The sequence below is a fragment of the Panthera leo genome, chromosome B1 (assembly GCF_018350215.1).
Source record: "Panthera leo isolate Ple1 chromosome B1, P.leo_Ple1_pat1.1, whole genome shotgun sequence".
In the NCBI taxonomy this organism is placed as follows: domain Eukaryota; kingdom Metazoa; phylum Chordata; class Mammalia; order Carnivora; family Felidae; genus Panthera; species Panthera leo.
Window position 1 is genome coordinate 17,413,801 of NC_056682.1, and position 23,700 is coordinate 17,437,500.

The following is a 23,700-nucleotide window of genomic DNA, read 5'->3' on the forward strand; positions in this document are numbered from 1 at the left end:
TTAGTACTAACTCCTTTGGTGATTTGAAAAATTAAGCGGCAAAGTAAACACTGGCAGAATTCACACAGTTGTGCCAATCTGTGAAAATCAGCTCACATCTTTCACATGAGTACTGGTGTATGTAAACAATAGAATCTAAACAACGGAACATTTCCACTAAACGGTTTTATGGTATATTCTGGGACATGAATTGTTTTGCTGTGTTTGTTTTCATTTACACAGGTTGTACTGATTAGGGATCTATAATGCAGGATCATCTCTAATCCCAAAACAGAGAATTTAAGACTGTTACGCTCTTAGATACAATGGTCTTTTGCAGACCATATTCGAGATGCACTATTAAAATACCAAATTTTAGATCAGCACCTCTAGATTAGGTTTCTCATGAAACCTACACTTCTGTTATAGAATCTTAATTTCATCCCATGAAAGAATTTTGACCGTTTTGGGGGCACCTGGGTGGCTCAGTCGGTTAAGCATATGACTCTTGATTTCAACTCAGGTTAAGATCTCACAGTTTGTGGGATCAAGCCCCATGTCAGGCTCTGCACTCTTAGCACTGAGCCTACTTGGGATTCTCTCTCCCCCTCCCCACCCGTCCCCTGATCAAACTCTTCAAAATAAACAATCATTAAAAAGAAAAAGAAGAAACCTGATTGTTTAGTATTTAATGATCACTGAACTCTCTTAAGGAGTGAACAATGGGCAAACACACTTTACTGAGATCACTTATTTTTTTCATCTCTGTCCATCATTTTACTTGCTTGTTTTTCTAATGTCTTTGAGATAAAGAATACTAACCAAGGTTTCATTCTATCTTCTCTAAAAGAACCCTGTTAAAGATAGGTCAAGGATTCCACATACAGGTCAAGGTGTTTAAAGACACTTAACTCCCCAAAATTTCCAGACAGAAACATCAGAATATTTAGTAAGTCAGTACATCAGGAGGTTCTGTTTCAAACCGTGCGATTTCTCATCATGGAGCATTTTCCTATTTATTCTTTTGCAAATACGTCCCATAACAGATCTAACACAAGCCAAACTTAGCATAATAGTAAGCAGCACTAAGTACATCTTCAATTTATTTGTAACACGCTGCCATTTAAGCTGAAACTAAGCACAGGGATGTGTGGGAAGCCAAAAGACACCAAAGCAACCCTCCGATGTTCTCACTCTGTTCTGGCTTCGATTTTCATGTCCCCCCACATCTTCCACCTACTTCTCCAATTCCTCCAAGTCTTCCATCCCTCAAGGGAAAACACTAAATGAATGAAATAACTTGTGACAAAATAATTCCTAAGAAAGGTGGTGTTAATAAGCAAAAATAGTATCTGCAAGTGAAAGGCTCTCGTGGAGAACTCCTTGCTGCCTTTTACCACTTGACAGTCTCTTCCTTTGGCATTTTAAAATGCCATGCAAAAACGGGGATTCCCAAATCCCCTTGGGGGCAAGCAACTTAAGAAACCTTTGTGACAAAAACCTGAAGAGTGAAGGAACGGAAGACTAGCGTTTTAGTGTCTTTACACTTCTGGCAATACGCCGGGCATCTCTTAAAGTTCTAGCTTAAATGGAAAGATTGTAAAAATACTTTGAAGTATTTTACTACCACTAAATATTTTCACAGTATTAAAACCCTGAAGTATACAGCTGACTGTGGCAGAAATTTAAGACAGCATAGATATTTGCACAATTTTCAAAAGCCTTTAAATTCTTGTGCACATTGAACACCCAAAAGGAATGTCCTCATCAAAGGGGAAGAAAATCAGATAAAGTGCCTCGGCGGTAGACTGAAAAACGAACCCAGTATTTTGCAGCTACACCCAACAAGAGGTGCAGACTATTTTCCGAACTGTTGCATCACCTTGCTCAGCCAATAGAATGGGAGAAGTGAGAAGGTAGGAGTCTGAGCCTAGGCCAGGAGATCCAGCTACTTCTCTCCTTGAGCTCTAGGGACCCTGACGTCCAGGCTAGGCTGCTGACGGAGGACAGACACAGGGCTTAGAGGCCCCCGCCAACATCCAGCCAACTCCCACGAGTCCCGCCACCCAGCTGACCAGCAACTGACCCAAAAGGAGCAAGCCCAGCTGAAACTGGCGAAGGACACACACCCAGGGGAGGTACGGCCCAAATTGCCAACCGACTGAACAGTGACCTAAATAAACAGTGGCCGTTGAAAGCCACCAAATTTTAGGGCGATTTGTTTCCCAACGAAAGGCAAAGTAACACGAGTCTCTACAGTTCTTTTCACAAAAGTAGTATCAGGCCACATAGTAGTATCATAGTTTATCATAGTAGTATCATAGTTTCATAGTAGTATCAGGCCACATATAATAAAAGCTCCAATTCAGCTTTGCACATGTCTGCACCTACTCCATAACGTCTTCTATCCCCCTCACCAAATCTAACTGAACTTGGCCATTGTCTCCTCATTCCTGTGACTCTCACCTGTTACCAGGTGCCAAATGTGCCCCCTCTGAACACATCTCCACCCGAATACGCAGAGAAAACTTCCACAAAGGTTTTCGGACCTTCCTTTCATCATCCTAAAGAGTTATTTATAAATGAGAAAAACAAAATTAACTGACCACGGACGAAAAGTTTATAGGATTAGACGCCCAGGGGACAAAAGGAGACAAAGAACAAGCAAGAGTTTTTAGAAATTTGTTATTTAGATGCAGCCAGTTGAGTGTGAAAAATATTTTTAGTTTCTGCATAATGTGTTCTCCTTAAAATAGCCTCATCATTGGATTTCCCTTAATTCAACTAGGCTTTAAAAGAAGGGTTTGCTTGTAAGAGCACCCCATCAACAGAAACAACCGAAGATTTACAACACAAATAGCTTTTTTAAAGGTTACAACTACAGGGGCGCAATTTAATCCAGGAAACGGACAGTTTCAAAGACTCTGGATTTCTAGAACTACTTACACGAAGCTTTAGGAGATTCACTGATAGTGAGTGATACCAACAAAAATAGAGCCTACTAATCTGACAGCCTTTTCAAAAGTTCAGAATTTTGCCACATAATGTACGACGTAAATGGATATTCGTCTCTTACACTTAGAACAGAAGCATTTTTCAGTTCAGAGGATAACAGGCAATAGCACCACTATGCAGCCCAAGAAAATGGCAATGCCCCGCCCGGTATTCTGCGCCTGGAAAGCCACTGAGCCGAAGATTTCCAGTTCTAGGCTGTGGTGCTCCATCTGACATAAGAAGTTGCTTCTGCAGAGAACACACCATCAACAAAAGGAAAGTGCGCTGCTAATGAAGCTTTTGTTACGGCTGTTGGTCTAATTTCCTCATTTTTTAGCTGCTTCAGAGGTGTGGAAAACGAGGGCAGTTTTAAGTGCATTAAAAGGACAGGCAGGCCTGAGGCACACACAGCACTTCAGCTGGATCCAGAGACGAAATTCTAATTGGGAACAGAGAACAAATTTAAAAGGTCTTTCCCAGTCATAGTTACTTAGATATGGGTTTGCTTTTAATATTCTGTCAAAGTCTAATTCAATTTCAAACTACTCGTCCACCAAGTATTTGCTGGCTGTCTACCATGTGCCAGGTGCAGTTCTAGACGCCAGCAATCCAGGGCCAGAGTCCCCACCTATGCTCACAAGGCTGGCGCTGTGAAAGAAAAATGACTAAAGCGGATTTTTTCTTAATATGTTAAAATCATATTAGCTTTGAAACGGACAGTCTCAAAGACTCTGTGAATCTCTAGAATTACTTATATGAAGCTCTAGGAAATTCATTGAGAGTGATACGGGTCCTACGAATCTGACAGCCTTTTCAGAAGTTCAAAATTTTGCCACATAATGTATGATGTGTATGGATGTACGTTAAAAAAAAATCATGAACCTCAAATTATAAAACTTGGTGTTCTTTAGACGTGATGATCCTCAGTTTGACTTCTTTCTCAAAATCAACAGCGCTGAGCTAATTAAAGCCAAACACAGGTATTATTCACGTTCATGCTTTCCTAATCAGCTTTCATCTTCTACATGAGGTTAACATGCTTGTAAGCAAAAATATTTCCTTAAAAAAAAGTTTGTTTAGATCTAGCCTTTAAAAGCAACTCATTTCCATTCGGAGGCTTCAACCAACAAACTAACTTGGTATTTACATAGCAAATTCATCTTTCTTTCATTAAAAATGTAAACACCTTCAGCTGAGCAACAGATCAAAAGAACACCATTATGTGACAAACATTTACTGCGTTTATCAAAAGATGAACATCACTGAATAAGTATTTACTAAATACCAGCCGTGTGCCAAGCACTGTCATGAGAGAAATAAGAATGTCTGAGACTGCCTGATGTCAAGCAGCTTTAGGAGTGAAGGGGCCAACAGAAATAGTAAGAACTAAAAGCAAATAGATTTTAGAGAATCTTTTAACTAAGAATTTATGGTGGGACTGCTTTAACGTATTTTAAAGTTAATCTAACTTTAAAGTCATTTTCCAAAGAGCAGTTCTTGCTTTCAACAGAAAGTCTTCAACTCATGATAAAGAAAACACTGCTTCATGAAAGACTCCAAAATCACTGTTTACAAAATCTCATCTCCAGAGGTTTAAAAAAAAAAAAAAAAAATACTGACTAGAAGTGATACGAATATCAACGCCCGTAAATCAGAGATCAGGACATTTTGCCACATATACATGGATTCCGCCTGTCACTGTAAAGTTGTTTAATGCTCCCTTTACAAGGGCAGGAGAAGAGCAACACTTTTATTATGAGAGGAGCAACCTTTAACAGTTAAGAATTATTTTTCAATTTTTTTCTCTCGTACGGAATAAGGGACTATTAACAAAACTAAAAATGGTTTATTAAGTCTCAAATGCTCTGATCTTTAAGTCCATTTATATAAAAATCCAGCCTGTTAGGGAAGTTAACTTTATGATTAGAAGCCTGAGTTTCCTGACAGATTATTTACCTTAATAAATAAAGGCATACTAGCTGAGCAAAGAGGGTTTCCATGGTAAACGGGCGCCAGGGAAGATCAGATCCTGGCCTAGAGGGCTGCTAACTTAAACATAGATACAGTGTGTATTATGTGTCGTAATTATTTTATCACAATCGTCCTGTACGCTCACACGGGGAGACAGGGCTCTGCTGATACAGGTGTGTAAAGAAGTGCACACGACAGGATCACCGGGAAATCATCTCGAATGACAGACTGTCTTGAACCGTTTTAAGCACACATGCAAGTCCTGTATGTAGCACAGCAGTTACTGTTTGTGCACCGTAAAGGCTGATCTACCTCATTTATAAAACAGAAAGGAAACCTACTGTGTCAATAACAAACACGCATTAGACTAAGTGCCATGAAGTGTATACAAAAACAGGTTCAGGCTGCTGAGCATTTTTGAAATGCTGGTCACTACCACCGTCCCCGTGATCCTCCTTCAGAACTGGTGAGGGCCTGGCAGCCCCAGAAAACTCTAGAACAGAGGGACGTAAAACCAGCGGTCCAAGGCCAAGGAGGTTCAGCTCTTCGTAAGCCTCCTGCTATTAGAAGCAAATCACTGTCTCTGAAGACAGAATATACAGTTTTCAACAGATTCTCAAAAGTTTCTGTGACGCCAAAAATATTACGAACCATTGTTTTGGAAGTCTAGAAACAGGGAGAAGAAAAGCTTTCACTCAACCTTATGACTATCATTATTAATATGCTACAATCAGCTTGTTTGTTGAGCAAACAAGGGCTACGTAGGGCCACGTCAGCCACTGTGCTCAGGAGAGGCCTTGAGGCCCGAGATAAACAAAACCCTGAGTCGTAACACAGGAACATACAGAAAGTGCTACTGGAACAAAGAAATGGAGACTACCGGTTTCGAGAGAGGCAACAAGGGCTTATTAGGGCCAACCGAACCAAAACTTAATGAGTGCCCCTTCTATGAATCTGGTGGGTAAAGATTTAGCATCTACCCACACAAGAAGCTGCCAATTCAGAGGAAAAGGACAGATAATAACATTCCCACTAGAGTGATACTTACAATAATGTAAAATAGAAAAAAAAGAAGAAGAAAAATGGGGTCCACAGGAGGGAGAAGGCTGGTCATGGAGGATTTATTACGCAGACGGTTAATAAGTCAAGGCGTCGCCCAAAGGCAGGGAGCTAGGAAACCAGGGGGCAGAGAAGGCGGGGAGGGCCGGGCTCCAGGTGCCTCAAGCACTGGGGTTGAATGGGAGCTGGGAGCGGAGAAGCAGAGCAAAGTAGGAGAGGGAGGAAGTCTCTGAGGGCGCAAGAGCCTACGAGGCCAAAAAAGCTTGGGCTTTACGTAAGGGAGACCCTAACTGGTCTTAAGAAAGATCCGATGAGAGATCGAACACCTCTGCTTCGAGAATCAGCTGTGTGACCATTAATCCCTCAAAGCGCCACACTTCAAACACTTCTATTACAGCACTTAATTAAAAAAAAAAAAAAGAAACACAGAGAAGATTTCAAAATTCAACAGCATGAGGTCAGGGTGTACCATAATCCCCACCCCCGTCCTATCTTTAGAATTTAATACAGGCACTACTCGAACACGGCATATTACCGTCTAATTTTACTCACAAATTATCGTGACGATCTAGGGAGATAACTTACAAAAAGAGCTCAAAATAGGGCTGGTTCACACTGAGCTTTCAATAAATGTGACCTATAATTATACACGGACGATGATAAAGAAGAAAAGGCTCCCCGGTGATAAAAAGATAATATTGGTTGGGGGCGGCTGGGTGGCTCCGTTGGTTAAGCATCTGACCCTTGATTTTGGCTCAGGCCATGATCTCATGGTTCGTGCTGCCAGCGCGGAGCCTGCTTGGGACTCTCTCTCTCCCTCTCTCTCTACTCCTGCCCTGTTCACGCTCTCTCTCAAAATAAAGGAGAAAACTGGTTAAATTACCACAAACTAGAAAGAAATCTTAAGAAACCAGGTAAGCTGCTGGGTAACTTCTATCACAAAAGAAAAAAATTAAGCTGAAATTAAAAAGACTACCTCTCGGACCTTCCTCAGCATAGTCATTCTCAGGAAAGAAAAACCACCAACAATTCTGAAGAATCCCTTCCGACAACAGGTCGGCTCACTCGGCCGTGGAGGCCCAGGGACGCGACGGGTGTGACAGGCCGTCAGACACCCTGAGGAGACCCGGTGCGGTTCACAGGAAGGCAGTTGCGCCGGGAAGAGCGGCCCGTGAAGTACGAGCGGGAGTAGCGTCCTGGCCCTCCTCTCACGGCTGTTACACTGGGCCACAGCCGACTCAAGCGGTACAGGCAGGTGCCCGACGAGCCATCTTCCCAGGTCCATCTAGTCCTATAACAAAGACCCGAAAAGGCCGTGCTTCCCGGCATTACGCCTTGGGCAGCACGCACCGTTCTAACAACGTGGCTTGATTTCTTAAAACCTGAGGGCCATAAAGGTGACTGCAAAGTAACGGTGCACAACGCAGATAATAAAATCTTAACAAAGCCAGCCTTCTGAATTAAAATAATCCACAAAGTTGGGGCGCCCGGGTGGCTCAGTCAGTTAAGCGTCTGACTCTTGATTTCAGCTCAGGTGACGATCTCATGATTTGGGAGAGTGAGCCCCTTGTCGGGCGCTCCACACGGGGCCTGGAGCCTGGTTGGGATTCTCTGTCTCCTTCTCCCCTGTGTCCCTCCCCTGCTCGTTCGTTTGTTCTCTCTCTCTCTCTCCCCACCCCCGCCCCTCTCCTGTGCCCGCGTCCATGCTTGCTCTATCAAAATAAATCAAAGCTTAAAAAAAATAAAAGAAAATAATCCACAAAGTCAAAACAGGAACTAAATGGTTAAAAAAAAAAAATACAACAATGGAAACACACCTAAAGTTTTAAAATCTATTCAATTTTCCTAATTGGGCAAGGCAGGCCATATGGAAAAACAACCAGGCCAGATATTAACTGAGCCTTAAATCTCTATACACAGAGGCCACTCCATCAGGTTATCAACACTCAACTCTTAAACAACTCTTAGAACATAAAAATGGTGCCTTGTCAAGAGGGCTGAGTAGGAGAACAAGTTCGCTGGCTTTCCTGCCACAAACCAGATGGCCGGTGAGGACAGACGCTGAAGCCAAGATCTCAAGGAGGCCAAGGCCAGAGAACAGGGATTCAGCGGGGGGCCGTGTGGACTGCAACTTAAGCGATTCAGGGGGTTAAAGTGGTTTTAAAGGCTAGACAGGACCCTAACAGCCATCTAAGACACTGTTTTGATGAGAAAGTGTTCCAGTTAACATGCTGTACGGTTTGGTCCAGCAGCACCTTTATTTACGAGAACGCTGTACCTTCACAACTGCAAGCACAGATGAGACACCCGTCCATCTCCACTAGACGACAAAACTCACTAGTGGTCTCGGCATAATTCCCCCACTGCTCAGCACTTCATCGAAATAATCTTAAATTGCTTAAATGCCACCCCTATGTAATGCTAAAATCCTGTTCTCTTCAATGTGCTAAAGACTAATATGCCATCTGGAGAAGAAATGACGGAAGAAGACTGCTCGATTCAATACATCTTCTTCAAGACCAAGCCTCCAATCTGGGATTCAAGCCTCCAGCCTGGCTCAGCCCAACCCAGTTCAGTCCAGAATCCCATTCAAGCAGTTTTCAAATGGGTTCTATTAGAGCATCTCCAGATCGCTCTACAAAGAGTGAGAGGCAGTAAGATGTGGTGTTGGGGTACGCAGGCCCCCACCCTTGTTGTCGCCCTTAGTACCCAAGTGGTCTTAGACAAGTGACTTAGCTCCTCTGTGAACATTCCCTCGTCAATAACACGGGATAAAAGTATCTATTTCGTAGTTGTAGCAAGAAAATTAATATATAAATTAATATAAGAAAAATATAAATTAATGAGAAAATTAATATAAAAATTAAATTAGAACAGCACCCGGTGGTAACAGTAAGTGTCTGTGGTTTATTATACTGATGCCCTTTATTATCATCATCATCATAATCACGGAAAGCACAGAGCTAAAGAGACCATATTTTAGGTTGTTTCTACTCTATCCCGCCCAGGTTCTGGCCCTTACCCACCTTTGAGGATTCTATGAAGGCACGGCAGAACTTCACCACATTCTGCCTCACAACATGATACCACCCTGGATCCCAGCCCAGCTCCTCCCCCAACCACTATTCGGTCAACTTGTTAAATACCATACTAGTAACTAAAGAAAAGCGGATCCTGTTTTCTCTTAAAACAAAAAGAGTTTCCTTAGGATTTCTAATTAGATTCTGTTTTCACCTTAACATCCTCCAGTTTCAGAGGAGGATCCCGTCCCCAGGCGAAATTACCATGCCCTCCCTGCCTTGACTCAGATTCACACACACACAAAAGGGCAGATTATCATAACCTCATTTCTGCCAAGGCCTGATTTTCAATCTCACTGTGGCTCAGAAATCAGTTTTTCTCTTCAACTTTCCTGGGAAGAGAACAAAATGTAAGAACAGGACAGTGGCTGCGGCCACATAAGGCAAGAGATGCCAACACAAAAGGCCACTTCACCAGCTGATCTGTGAACTCCTTGATGGGGCCTCCCCCAGTGTCTGTTCAAGTTCCTACTGCCAGGAGTTCCAGATCCAGCTCCAGCAGAGGTAGAAGGGTCCTACCACAGCAGACCACACTCCTAATGGCCACACAGCTGTCAGCCACTCTTACAGATTCTTTGGTCATAACCCTGGAGGCCACTGACATTCTACATTCTATTTTCTGCCATGACAACAGGCCCTAGGAAAAAACACAGGTCCCTGCCGTGTATAGAAGACATCCTACTTGAAGCTGGGAAAAGGTTTTCTTTTAAACTTGAGTAATTAAGGGGCGCCTGGGTGGCTCAGTCGGTTAAGCGGCCGACTTGGGCTCAGGTCATGATCTCACAGTCCGTGAGTTCGAGCCCCGCGTCAGGCTCTGTGCTGACAGCTCAGAGCCTGGAGCCTGTTTCAGATTCTGTGTCTCCCTCTCTCTGACCCTCCCCCGTTCATGCTCTGTCTCTAAAATAAAAACGTTAAAAAAAATTTTTTTTTAACTTGAGTAATTAAGATAATAATTAAAATATTCTGAGTTCTGCCAAACCAGATAGAAACCCCAAAAACATTTTCCCTCTCACTGAGGCCAACAAGAAGGTTAGCCTGGATTGGAAGTCCCTTCTGGTCCCACTGCACAAACGCATTCATCCCGTGTCCCCTAACTGAGCAAGTCCAGGAGCCAGTCCCCAAATGGGCATTACAGGAACCATGCAATACCACTCCCCCATGATGAGAATGTAGCCATGTTCTCTTAAGAAAAATGCTGTCCCTATTCCCCCTCCCATTTTTCATGAATGGCGATTTATCTCATTGCACCAGCTGTACTTCCATATTAATTCTTCCCAAGTCTTTTCATCGACATGTAAATTTCAATTCTGAAACCACAACTGGGATTCTAAAAGCAACACAGCATTAGTAAGTTTAGAAATTCAGTCTTATCTTAATGAAAAACATGGTCTCCCCAAGTAAGCAGAAGTGGAAGGGGGAAACACTCTTACTGGGTTGCATTATTCTAACAGCGAAACACTGAACCAAAGTACTCCAGACTGAAGGGAAAACATACTTAAAGGCATCCCAATTACGATACGTACGTGAGGGGAACAGACTTAACTACCTACCTACAATTAAAAAAAAAAAAAAAATCTTTCAGCCAAGCATTTTTCTAGACATTACTTTAGTTTCCAAACTAACAAAAAGCTGCACCTCTTTACTGATGCTCAAGTAATAATTAACTTGGATGCATCCGCCTCAGCCAAGAACACTAAGCTGAATTTATAATTTATTCCATAAATCTGCAAGAGGGCTTCTCCAGATTTATTCTGCTCAACTCTGAAAGCTTACCAGGCACATATCTGCAGTGAGAATGGGGGACAAATCAAAACCTAAATGTGAAATTGCACATGCTTCAGAGATCCTCCACTAACATTTCTGTTCAATCTGTTTTATCACCTCTGTAGATTTTTAAGGAGACTGGGCTGGGGGTGGGGGGGGGGGGGTGGGGAGCATAAATCTTAATTAGAACCCTGGAGACTGGCTCTCTAACCAGACCCATTTCCCAAATAATTTTTCACGTAACCTTCCAAACCTGGAACGGACGAGCTATCACGTGGGCATGAATGTGTCTGAACAGTTCACCAACACCCAGAGGCCTCTCCAGGAAAAGCATGTGATTTGGTGAGAGATTATCAGATGAGTCAAGTGACAATTACCCCCCAACTGCAATTACATGTTACCTCCCTGCAAAGCCAATTAGCAAAGTATGTATAAAATGCAGAGCTCACAGGACCGTACATTTGGCTACATATTTTAGGTAGTTCATAGAATTTCTAGTTAAAAAAAAAAAAAAACAACTAACTAAAAACTACTTTTCAGGGCATGTTTCACATTTAAGCAGACTTTTTAAAGAAAAGGATCATAAAACCAGTAAGAACGAAATTCAGATTGCGGATTTATGTTCTCTGTTCTAAGACTACAAATGATACACCTATGTGGCAATGCTGAAATAGGTAAAATCCCACAAAAATTTATTTATATTATTCCGACAACATTATAGTTTCAAGTTAAGTCAAAGGCAGGAGGCGAACAATGAAGCGGGCAGATTGTTGGTCCTGCGCAGGCCCTTATCAGCTAGTCCAGCGTGACAAGAAGAGAAAGTAACAGCACAGCAGAAACAGGCAATGAACAGTGTCTGAAGTTCTAGAAAGGCGCTATTAAACCTGACCTGAGCCAGGCCTTCTCCAGCTCGCACTGAGTGTTATTAGGGTCGTGTCCTATGGAGTCCCCACCTGTGTTCCTGAACTGCCCCTACTTTTCTTCTTCGGACAGGCACCGCTCCACACTTTTCGACCCGCACTAGGAATTAGACAAACCCCAAATAAAGAACATACCTGATTTAAGAATTTCTACTGCACAAAACATACTGACCTTTCCTGAAGGAACTCTACACTACGATACCAAATGTCTTGCCAGGAATCTCTAAAATAAGTTGGGCCGATAATTCTACTGCCAAATCACATCTCGTAATGTACACCAGGCCAACGTGTGGTAATGTGTAAATACTATTATATCACTTTGATTCATTTCCAAAAAACACAGAAACATTAATCTACTATACATGAAACATTTTCTTCTGTAAAGCCAAGGACTACAGAACAGATGACTGATAGATTTCCAACTTTTCTCTCACTTTCAAATCTCAGTAGTTACACAGATGCACAAAGTTTCTTATATACTTCCCAAGCCCAATGCCCACAGTCCCAATTCATCCCCTGGCCCCCACTAAGTTACCACCAGAAAAGTCTAGCACTGCCATTCAGCTTTGAAAACTACTCCAGATTTCAGAACCCTGCCTTGTTTGGTTGGTGGTTTCCTTTTTTCTTTCTTGGTAGTAAGAATATCCCAATGTCTTAACTTTACAAGCAAAAAAAAAAAAAAAAAAAAAAAAAAAAAAAAAAAAAAATTACTAGTTTCTAAATGAGTCTTTAAAAAGCAACAAAAATACTCTTTTCACTTGAAAGAAAAACCCAAAAGGCAGTGCTCATATAATTTAAGCCTTCAGGGAATGTAAATTAAGACTTGGGTTCTATTTTCTGTCTCAACTTTAACTTGTAACAATTTTTTATAGCTTTTCAGAAGCTATTTTAGAAAAGGAAAAAAAGAAAGGGTCAGGAATAATTGTCCTGAGGAAAATGCGCAAATATATTCGTTGTTTTGGGTGAAGTTCTTAAAATGTGGGTACTCTTCCAAGTTGACACAATGTACCTGAACATTCGAATTAATATTGGAGTACGGCAGGATATACACGTATATATCTACAGATACAAGAGGAGGGACTAGAATAGCATAACCAACAGGAATCAGTCAACTGTTACTTAACAATCTGGCTCTAGTGGCCATCTTGCATCCCCAGGGGCGTGTAGTGTGCACCTCATCGCGGCTGGTCCGCCCCAGACCCCCTGAGCGCCAACGCTCGTTCCGGCCCCCCCCCGCCGTGTGCTCCATTTCTGCTCCGACAAAATGAAAGAAACTCTCCGGAAGCAGGAGAAAACGCCACACCCCAAGCGCGCGTGCGCAGTGGTGGGGAAGGACCGGCTTCCCGAAAAGGCAGGCGGTGGGTTCACAGCCGGGCTACCGCAGCTGATAGAAACCTCAGTTCTCCTTAAAGGAGCCAGGGGTACACAAGATCCCTGGCGGGGAAGAGGGGAGCATGTTCACAACCAAGGCGCCATGATCCGCTTCCACAGCGCTCAAGTGCAGGCATGCGGGCAGCGAACACTCGCCGGGTCCCAGACCAAGCAGCGGACAGAAACGCTACCCAGGATTCAACGCGGTGCGGACGGTCTGACTAGTTCAAGACCACAGGCCGAAGCCAACTGCATTGAGGCAACTTGTGAGGTAGACAGACCTTGATGATGTTGCGGGGGTGGGCGGGTTCTATTTTACATTACGACTGCTTTTTATTTTTTTTTTTAACGTTTATTTATTTTTGAGACAGAGAGAGACAAAGCATGAATGGGGGAGGGTCAGAGAGAGGGAGATACAGAATCTGAAACAGGCTCCAGGCTCTGAGCTGTCAGCACAGAGCCCGACGCGGGGCTCGAACTCACGGACCGCGAGATCATGACCTGAGCCGAAGTCGACCGCTTAACCGACTGAGCCACCCAGGCGCCCCACGACTGCTTTTTAAAATGTTGTTCATGGGTCTGACAAAACCTAGATCTCTAATATTTTTAAGCCCCCAGCCCCTGGGACACCGCAGCTCTTTTCCATTTTTGCTTAGACACAATTCATTCTGTGCAGCTAATTAAGCTGAAGAAGACTGAGAATAAAGTTTGAAACAAGGTTAATAGAGTTCTTTGCTCAGTATATGGTTTCAGTTTTTATTTCATTGACACTGATTTGCACACAGAAAGCAAAGTTGTTTCTAGAGAACTAATCACGGCTTGTGGCTGGTAATCTTTGATGAAATTGGATTAAAGATTCTAAATGGCGGCATGATGTAAAAATAAAAACAAAAATCTGGTATTTTATCCTTTAATTATACCGGAATTAAAAAATAAATTAAAATTTTTTCTAAAATCTAGAAACAAAAAATTTCAAAATTAAAAAATTAAAATCTGGCATTTTAGAGGAATGGATACACCCAACACATGCTAATGGTCTACAACTCATTACAAAAAGAATCCCTTGAATAAACAAAAGTACATTAAAAATATGATGGCTTCTAAAATAACTTTTTCTAGGATAATGATTGTGTTTCTTATATTAGATGTAGGCATGCTTAGTGGGGTGGGTATTAAATAATTTACTTGTAGCATTTTAAAGATAAACTTAAAATTTCAGTGTAATAAGAAAAACACCTTTTTTTAGAATGGATATATTCATAAAGGACATATCAATGGGATCAACAAACGAACTGAGCTCCCATCTATGGCAGTTCATCTAACCCTGTGATTACCCAGTTTCCTTCTATTTCCACTACCGTTCTCAGGAAGCGGGACATTCATTCATTTTAATGTGACACTCATCAAAATAATCATTCGTGTGCTCGTTCGTTCTCTTCGCATTTAATGAGCAGCTTCTATACGCCTAGTACTTCTTGCTGGGGCTGAGGACAGAAAATGCATGAGCTAAATAAAAGCCTGTCCTGAAAGGTGGTTTTTGGCTGAATTGTGTCCCCTAAAATTCATGCACTGAAGCCCTAACCCCCAGTACTTCAGAATGTGACCGACTTGGAAATAAATAGAGGCCATTAGGGTGATCCCTAATCCAATATGACTAATGTCCTTATAAAAAGAGAGTAGGACACAGACATACACAGAGAAGATGGTGAAGACACAGGGAGAAGACAACCATCTACAAGCCAAGGAGAAAGGACTCAGAAAAAACCTACCATTGCCAACACCTCCAAACTCGACTTCTAGACTCCAGAATTGTGAAAACATCAATGTCTGTGGCTGAAACCACCCAGTCTGTGTCCTTTGCTACGCTGGCCCTTGGCAAACTAATACAAAGGCTCACACTCCATCAGGGGAGACTGACATCAAACTGTAATACCCGAGAAGAGCAGCTAAATTAGAGATAGGCACAAAGTGCAAAGCAACAGACCGTAGCATCAGTCAGCCGTCCTGGATGTTCTGGTTTTAGGCTCTTATTCCAGGTGAAAGGGTATGCTAACAAAGCCTCCTTACCATTTCGAAGACATTAACAGACTAACACGCGCTCCGCAGCCTTCCCATGTTATTTCACTTTATCCTCACATAAATCTTGCAGCCTTTTTGAGCATCCCCATCGTATCCTCGACCTCTCCCTGACTGTGTAGATGAAGTCAGTTTCGATAAGATAATTAACTCGTCCAAGATCACCCAATTAACAACTCGAAGAGCCAAGTCCCTACAATTCAACATTGTACTTCCCTACGTCTGTCTGCCTCTCAAACAAAACTTGGAAGAGGTACTAAGGAGAGCAGACCACATCGCGGAAGCTTTAGCAGTGTGTTCTCTCTGTGCACTGACAATTCTGCAGGTGTGCAATCATCTCTGAAAAGCATGCTAGACAGTGGGCGGTGGCGGTTCTAAGTGTGCAAAAAGACTAGCTTGAACAGCTCTGGAACAGTTTCTCAAAGTTACAGCAAAACCACAGTGACGCTTCTGATAATGCAGAGCACAAACTTAAAGATCAGGATCAACGGTAATGATTCCAACTTTCTCCCGTTTCCTTACTCATTGTACACCAGGTCCTTCAAGTTCCTTCGGTTCCATACTCACGACTTACTACACACAGGGATGCTTCTAAGAGGGCAGAAAGCATGCACGTGCACTTCTGTGTGGAGCCCTGACAGAGGCCAACAGGGAACTGTACAGGAGCCAGCGCAGGGCAGATCATTACTTTGGGACAGATGGGAGGGGAGATCAAACCAGAAGAGTAATAATGTATTTACCTGTCTCTTCGTCTATTTTGAAAACACCAACACCAGAACCATCTCTTATGGAATAGCGGATCTCCCCGTCTCTTCCTGTGTCCTCATCGTGAGCAGATACTGTCATTACTGAGGAACCAATAGGGACATCTTCTTTCACTACCCCCTTCTCCACAAAGCTGGAAAACACTGGTGGGTGTAAGTTCTCATTCACATCAATGACCTCAACTTCAACATAGCAAGTGGAAGACAGAGAAACCGGCTTCCCTTTGTCTTTGGCCCTCACGGTGAGATTGTACACTTGCTTCTTCTCAAAGTCCAAATGCTGGACAATTCTGACCGCTCCGCTGAGTTTATCCACATCAAAGTGTCCTTCTCCGTGGTCCAGCAGACTGTATCTCACTTGGCTAGACTGACCTAAATCGGGATCATAGGCCTCCAACCACATGATTATGGTTCCTTCTGGAAGGTCTTCGCGAACTTTCACACGGTAATTAGGTGGAATGAACCTAGGCGGGTTGTCATTAACATCCTCTAATGATACTTTCAAAAGAACAGTGGAAAGCAACTGGGGTTCTTCTCTGGCTTGATCCCTGGCTTCAATCTTTAAGTAATGCACATGCTGTACTTCGCGATCCAAAGGGGACACAATTTTAACAACTCCAGTCACGCTGTCAATGGAGAATTTATCTGTGTCTGTGAGAATAGAGTAGGTCACATGTCCATTCGGCCCTAAATCTTTATCTGTGGCTTCAACCTGGATGATTTCACTATCTATCTCTTTGTCTTCGCTCACTTCCACAAAGTAGCTCTCCTGTAAAAACTCCGGGGGATTATCATTGGCATCCAGAACCCTGATGTCTACAAGACGCCAAGCGGCCTTCTGTGGTATACCAAGGTCAGATGCTGTAATGTTCAGGGTGTACTTGTCTGTCGTTTCACGGTCAAGCGGAGATAAAATCTTCAGCATTCCAGTTTCCATGTCAATTACAAAGCAACTGTCCTCGTTTCCTCCAGAAATGGCATAGACCAGTTTTCCATTGAAGCCAGTGTCCAGGTCAGTAGCATTCATGAAAACTATGCTGGCACCCACTGGATGGTTTTCCTTTACCTCAACACCAGTGGGGAGAGTACTTCCGAACTGTGGCGCGTGCGCATTGACAGAGTGGGAATCAAAGAAAACGTCCTCGACCTCTCCCTGACTGTGTAACTTATTTGCCTGCAGGAGTTTCTCCGCCAGCATTTTGGCGACGCCCGTCTCTTCGCACTGCAAGTGTACTGGCTTGCGACTAGCAGCCACAGTCATGTTGATGTATAACGGTGTGGCAAAATTCTCTCCATCTGTGGCCGTGATTCTCAGGCTGTGAAATGACACCTTGGTCCCTAAGCCATCCAGTAGCGACTGCTTTAGGGACAACACCCCAGAGCTGGGGTTTAGGCTGAACAAATCTAGTTCGTTTCCAGCTTCAATCTGGTATCGGACCAACTGAAGTTCGTCAGCATCAATCGCAGAAACAGTAGTTATTTGCTCCCCCACACCTAGATCCCTGGGGATAGTTCCTTCACAATTGATTTTCTCAAACAAGGGTGTGTTGTCATTCAAGTTATTGAGGGTCACCGTGGCGAGGACTTCAACTTCCCGGCGGTATGGCAAGCCCCAGTCTGACGCTCGAATCCTCAGAGTATAAACCCGAGGCATCAGCTCATAGTCCAGGTTTTCTGAAGTACTCACGGCACCAGTGAAATGGTTAATGACGAAGGGCACGTGGTTTAAATTGGCAATACTGTAAGTCACATAGCCGTTCTCCCCCTCATCGGGGTCCACAGCACTCACGCTCAGGACCGTCGTACCAACGGGCACGTTCTCATCGAAAGATGCTTTGTAAGCAGTCTGGGTAAACTCGGGGGGATTGCTGTTTGCACCTAAGACTTTAACCAACACTCTGGTCGAGGCTCTCCTGTCACTTGTTGTTACTTCAAGTTCAAAATGGGATGCCTGCTGTCTTTTAACTGGCTCCAAAATGGAAATGAGACCAGTGTTGGGATTTAAACTGAATTTAGCTTTCCCAGGGGTACTTTTGAAAACATACCTCAAATGAGAATAACTAGGCGTGGCTTTCACCATGACCACAGGGGTATTGGAAGGAGCAAACTCACCGATTTCTGCTCTATAAACATCCTTTTCAAACTTGACTGGCCCAGCTTTGAACTGCGGAGAAGTCACATGAATTACTTTCACAGAAGAGAACTGGGGAGGGGTTCCTTTATCTTTAGCCTGTAGTGTCAGATTGTAGCCGAAAGGATGACTGTCCCAATCAATGCCACCAACTGCCTTGACTTTATATTCTTTACTCCCTGGAGAGGACCTCACTGTTCTAAACTCTTGAAGGAGGTCACCTGCCACAATGCTTAAAGAAGCTATTTCCCCATTGGGCCCCTGATCACAGTCGTCCACCGTTACGATCGCATATGTTGGGTCCTTGTCCAGTTCTGATGGAGACAGCGTCACCGCCGTGATCACAGGAGCACATCCGTTGGCCTGTTCCACGTGAACCGTCAGCTTAGCCATGCTGCTGATACCGCTGCTACCATACAATTTCATCCCACGGTCCACAGCAAGAATCTCCATCTCATAGAGCTTGGTCTCTGCGTAATCGAGCCTACCAGTTAGAACTATGGCACCGCTGGTCGGGTGAATAGCGAACACATCTGTTCGATCTTTGAAACTGTAGTAAAACTCTCCGTTGGTTCCTATGTCTGCATCTGTGGCGCTGACTCTGGCAATACTGGTCCTTATGGCTGTGTTTTCAGGTAACGAAACACTGTACGAGGTGGGGGAGAACAGCGGTCTCAAGTCATTTGTATCCAGCACTTGCACCCTGACCTTGGCTCGGGCTTCAGCATTAGTATTTTTTTCAACTGCTTTGACTATCAATGTGTAATGGTCTTTTACTTCCCTATTAAGAATAGCTGTATTTCCTCCTTTGGTCCTTATTCTTAAGAAGCAAAAGTCTCCAAGGACATACTCTTCAGCTTTGAAAAGGTTTTCGTTGTCCCCGGAGATAATTCTGTACCTTAACTCCCACAGTGGATTTGTAAGGTAAATACCCATCTTTACAGGATGGCCCACGTAGGTTTTAGCTGCAGAGTTTTCGTGCACAGTGACATTGTACTGGAAATGCGTAAACTGGAGAGGACCCTGCTCAGGGGTTTGGCTTCCGTCACCGTCTCCAAAACGCTGGAGGAGCAGGAGCAGGAGCAAGGCCACAGGTCTCCCCATCGCTTAACCCTCAGGAATCTAAAACACAGGAAAGAAAGAAGAATCGTGACCTCGAAGAAATAAACAAGGCGGCGTAAACTTGTTTCGGGAGTTTTAGACTTTGCATTTTAATGAAGTATTGTACATATATGTGAAATACAAATATGTGCCATAGTTTTTAGATTTTTTTCCGTTGTCCAAGTATCAATACCTCTAACATGTCTAGAATTACTAAGGAACAATCTTTTTCTTGTACTTTGAGGACTCAAGAATCGTAAGGAGCTTCAGATCAAAGACTCCCGCCAGCTACATGTAACACCAAAGTTGAATTGTTCTACTTGATTCTTCAAGGCAAATGGAACCAACTGTGACAAAGGGAGATAACGAACATTGTCTAGGTTTATTTATATACAACAGATGAAATGCCCAAAAGCTCACAAATTTCATGCTGCCACAGTATCCCAAGCACAGGAAGCTTTGAAGAACCGATTCAGACAAGACCCAACCTGAAAGGTGGTTTCATAGGACCTCCCCTAATGACATTCTATAACCTCATCTCAAAAGTGATCCAGAAATTATTTCTTTCTAGGAATAATTTAGTTGACTCCCTCCAAAACGTAAGGGTTTACTGTCTCATTTAGCATTATGTAACTTATTTAAAGGTATTAAAATACTTATAAAATCATTATATCATTTTGATACTGAGGTCACTTCTAAACCAACAGGAGTCAAAGAGTCCATTTACAAATGGGAAACCAGCAGCCTGATGTCAAACAGCAAAGCGAATCTTACCAACCACATCAATGTTTTATCACCACTGCAGTCAACAACCAGTGTTCACAACCAAACACAAGACAGACACACACACACACACACACACACACACAACTAGAGCATCCAGGCTGACACACAGAGAGGGCCCCATGAACGCAGCAAGGTGGTCGGCCCCGCGGAGAAGGTCAGAGGGGAAACGGGAAGGCAAGGGGGCATTTGAGAAAGGGTTCCCTTTAGCACGCGGAAGGTAGGCAGTCCTCCGGGCTGGCCTTCCGGAGGAGCAAGACAATTATTTTCAAACCCACCGTTCCGCTGAATGCCAACAAATTCACCTTGCAGATCAACGCAGCCTCACAAAACACCCCGGCACTCTCCAGAGAGGACAGCACTGCATCCTCAAACAAGTGCTCCCAGAACGGGAGCCCCACCCAAAGGTGAAAGCAGTAGCAGACTAGAGGGCTGGTTGAAGGGCCGGCGGGAATTCGCAAGGCAGCATTCACAGTATCTTCACCGCACGCCGTCAGTCATTTCATTAGGGAAAAAAGAAAAGCCCTCCTTCACACAAGGCTTAACAGATGCTCAATCACATTCCAGGCGGGCCCCTGACATGTGCCTTCGCTCTCATGCCATCTCCTCAGCGATAAAGTCAGGAGACCATACAGACATCCAGCCTCCCGGAGAACGATGATCACTTCAAAATAAGAAAACAGTTTCCTCACAAAACAATCTCTTCATGTGGTCAACAGTTCTAATATTCAGGGAAATCTGAATGACATAATGATGCAGGAACGTTCTCTAAACCAGGGAAAACTTCAGTTCAACCTACAGGCATGGGGAGCCTAGTTCAGGACAGACTGTGGAGGGTACGTGAACCAAAGACTATTTCCAGATCCTGAGGCATTTACGAACTAAGAGCAATATAGAGAGAGAGAAAATGCTTTCAGTAACACTTAAAAAGCTCATGTGAAAGAAGCAAGCACAGTGCTTCATCCCAGAAGACTTGTTACTGCTATCCACTTTACAACAAAGTATTATGCCGGGATTCTATTGTAAACAATTAAAATATTACTGCTTAATTCTACATATAAAGTATTATGCAGCCACTAAAAAGAATAAGCCACCACTCTGAATGGTGGTACCTAGAGACGTCCAGATATGTTAAATGGAAAAATTAAACTGATCCCATGTATGTGTGTAAAAAAAAAGGCGGGGGCGGGGGGGGGGTGGGATGAATTGTGTGCACAGTATATGAATATGCTGAAAAATGGACAGAAACATTCTGGATCAAAGAAAAAAAAATCAACTGTCAACAGTGGTAATTTGTGGAGAACAGGCAGCTAGGTGAATGTTCATGCTTTATTTCCACGACTCTAGCTGAATATTTTAGCACAGGTGCAAGCCATCTGTTCCACTCACTCACTCCCTTCATCAATTATTTGACTTCATTCAACGAATATTTAATGCTATGTGCTAGGAATCGTTCTAGATGCTGGGGATACAAAAGTGAGCCAAAGCAGCAACAAATCCTCATGGAAGACATATTTCCTGGTGAGAAACAAGCAAAGAGTGTATCCCATGCTGATGATGAGGCACTAAAAAGACAAATAAAGAAGGGCAGGAGACTGGTCGGGAACCTGAAGGGAAAGACAGAACTAAATTCAAAAGGCCCAAGGGGCACCCGGGCGGCTCAGTGGGTTAAGCGTCCGACTCTTGATTTCCGCTCAGGTCATGATCTGAAGGTTCGTGGGTTCCAGCCCCACATTGGGGTCTCTGCTGTGAGCATAGAGCCTGCTTTGGATCCTCCTTCTTGTTCTCTCTCTGCCTCTCCCCCCTACTTTCTCTAAAATAAATATATACATACATAATACATAAATAAGATTCAAAAGGCCCAGAGTGCATCTTAGGATGTTCGGTGTTATCCTGGTCTCCACCCACTCAAAGCCTGTTGTATCTCCTCCAACTCACTCCACACTCTCCCACCAAAAAAACAAACAAACAAAAAGTTTCCAGACTTTGCCAGTGTTCCCTGGGGCTCAAAATCACGTCCAGTAGAGAGGCATTAGTCACAAAAACAGAGACCACTGTGGCTGGGGCACAGATGAGGGGAGAGCAGTAAGGGAGTTTTTTTTTTATATAAATTTTAACCTTTAGAATCATTTTAGATTTTAGAAAAGTTATGAAGACGGTCTCTCCTGTTGGTAACCTTTCCCATTATTATGGTGCACTTGTCACAACTAACAAACTAGAGAGGAACAGGACCTAGGGAATTAGATGAGTTGTTTTGGAAAGTTAAGGTGAAAATGCCCACTGTTACCCAAGTAATGATTCTGAGGGGGCAGGCTGACGTGTGGGAGAGGTCCAGCCTGGAGACACAAATTTGAGAGTTGCCTGAATATACAGAGCATGCTATTTCAACCACAAAACTGACTGAGATCATCCAGGGAGAGAGCACAGGTAGAGAGGAAAAGAAAACCAAGCACAGAGCCCTGATGACCCACGCCCCCAAAATGTGGAGGACAGAAGAGGAGAACATGAGACGGGACAGCAGTCAGTCACTGACACAGAAGCAAGAAACAGTGGTGTTATAAAAACAGGATGGGTCCGTCAATCTTTCTGAACATCTGAAGCCTCACATTAGAACTTGGCAATGACGCATACATACTGGCTGCTACCGCGCAGCTGCACACACTGCTGGCCGGCCCCGGACACGCCCTCGCCCCCCAACCCGGCACAAGGAAAAGGCCAACACATCACATTACTGCAACGGTTCCCTCCCCACCGCATCTCGGCCGCCACCCTGCTCTCACAGCTGCATTCCCCACGCCTGCTCACCTTCCTGAACCCACCCCGCCAGCGGATCTTCTCAGGGACAGCTCAAAGCCGGACTACCCCTGCTGGACCACCCTCAACAGAAACCGTTCAAAACCCGGAATTTACTCTGCAAACTTGGCTAACAGAATGCCACTGTGATTAGGATCAATGAGTAAGGGCAACTTTTTACATCAAACAACAAAAAAAATCCATGGGGCGCCTGGGTGGCTCAGTTGGTTAAGCATCCAACTCGATTTTGGCTTTGGTCATGATCTCACAGGTCGTGAGATCGAGTCCCACACCAGGCTCTGCACCGACGGCATGGAACCTGCTTGAGATTCTCCCTCCCTGTCTCTCTCTGCCCCTCCCCCGCCTCACTCTTGCTCTCTCTCTCTCCTGCTCTCTCAAATATTTAAAAAAAAGAAAGAAAACAATTCACTTTTTAGGAGGTATTAACCTTTAGTAAAGGAACCTAGAACCGTGGACTCAGGTTCTGCTACAAAATGCGTGGTCAAAAAAGTGGTGGCTGTTCCCCTGTGCAAAACAAACAGCAAAGCTGAGGAAGGAAAAAAAAAAGATACTAATACCATTTCTACTGAAAAGTACATTACCTAGAGTTCATGCTTATGAAAATTAAACTCCAGAAACGATTTTAGCCAGAGGCTACACTTTGATATTTAGAAGGTGATCATACTACTTCAACTCATTGTAGTTTAGGCTTTCTTCTATGCATTTTGCAAAGTGAAAACCAAGAATGTTTACTTAGTGCAGCCTGTAGAGGAAAGGGCCTCAGGTCCGAAGCTAAAATATCTTTAGTATAGATTTCTGGAAATCCATAAATAAGAGAGAAAAATAATTTTTCTAGTAGAAATCAGATATTAACGTGCTCATATTTCTTCATTAGGGAGACCTTCACAGAGAGT

The 23,700-nt window shown here is 43.6% G+C and overlaps 1 protein-coding gene across 3 annotated transcripts in view; it reads right to left on the reverse strand.

The window, feature by feature from the left end:
• The window catches only part of FAT1 (FAT atypical cadherin 1), a 134,721-nt gene that overhangs the window by 99,358 nt on the left and 11,663 nt on the right, over positions 1 to 23,700 (reverse strand). For all 3 annotated transcript variants that reach the window (XM_042934340.1, XM_042934339.1, XM_042934341.1), the window contains exon 2: positions 15,955 to 19,231. In XM_042934340.1, coding sequence (XP_042790274.1) covers positions 15,955 to 19,213 — 3,259 coding nt within the window. In that variant the 5' untranslated portion in view covers positions 19,214 to 19,231. The remainder of the gene's footprint in view (positions 1 to 15,954; positions 19,232 to 23,700) is intronic.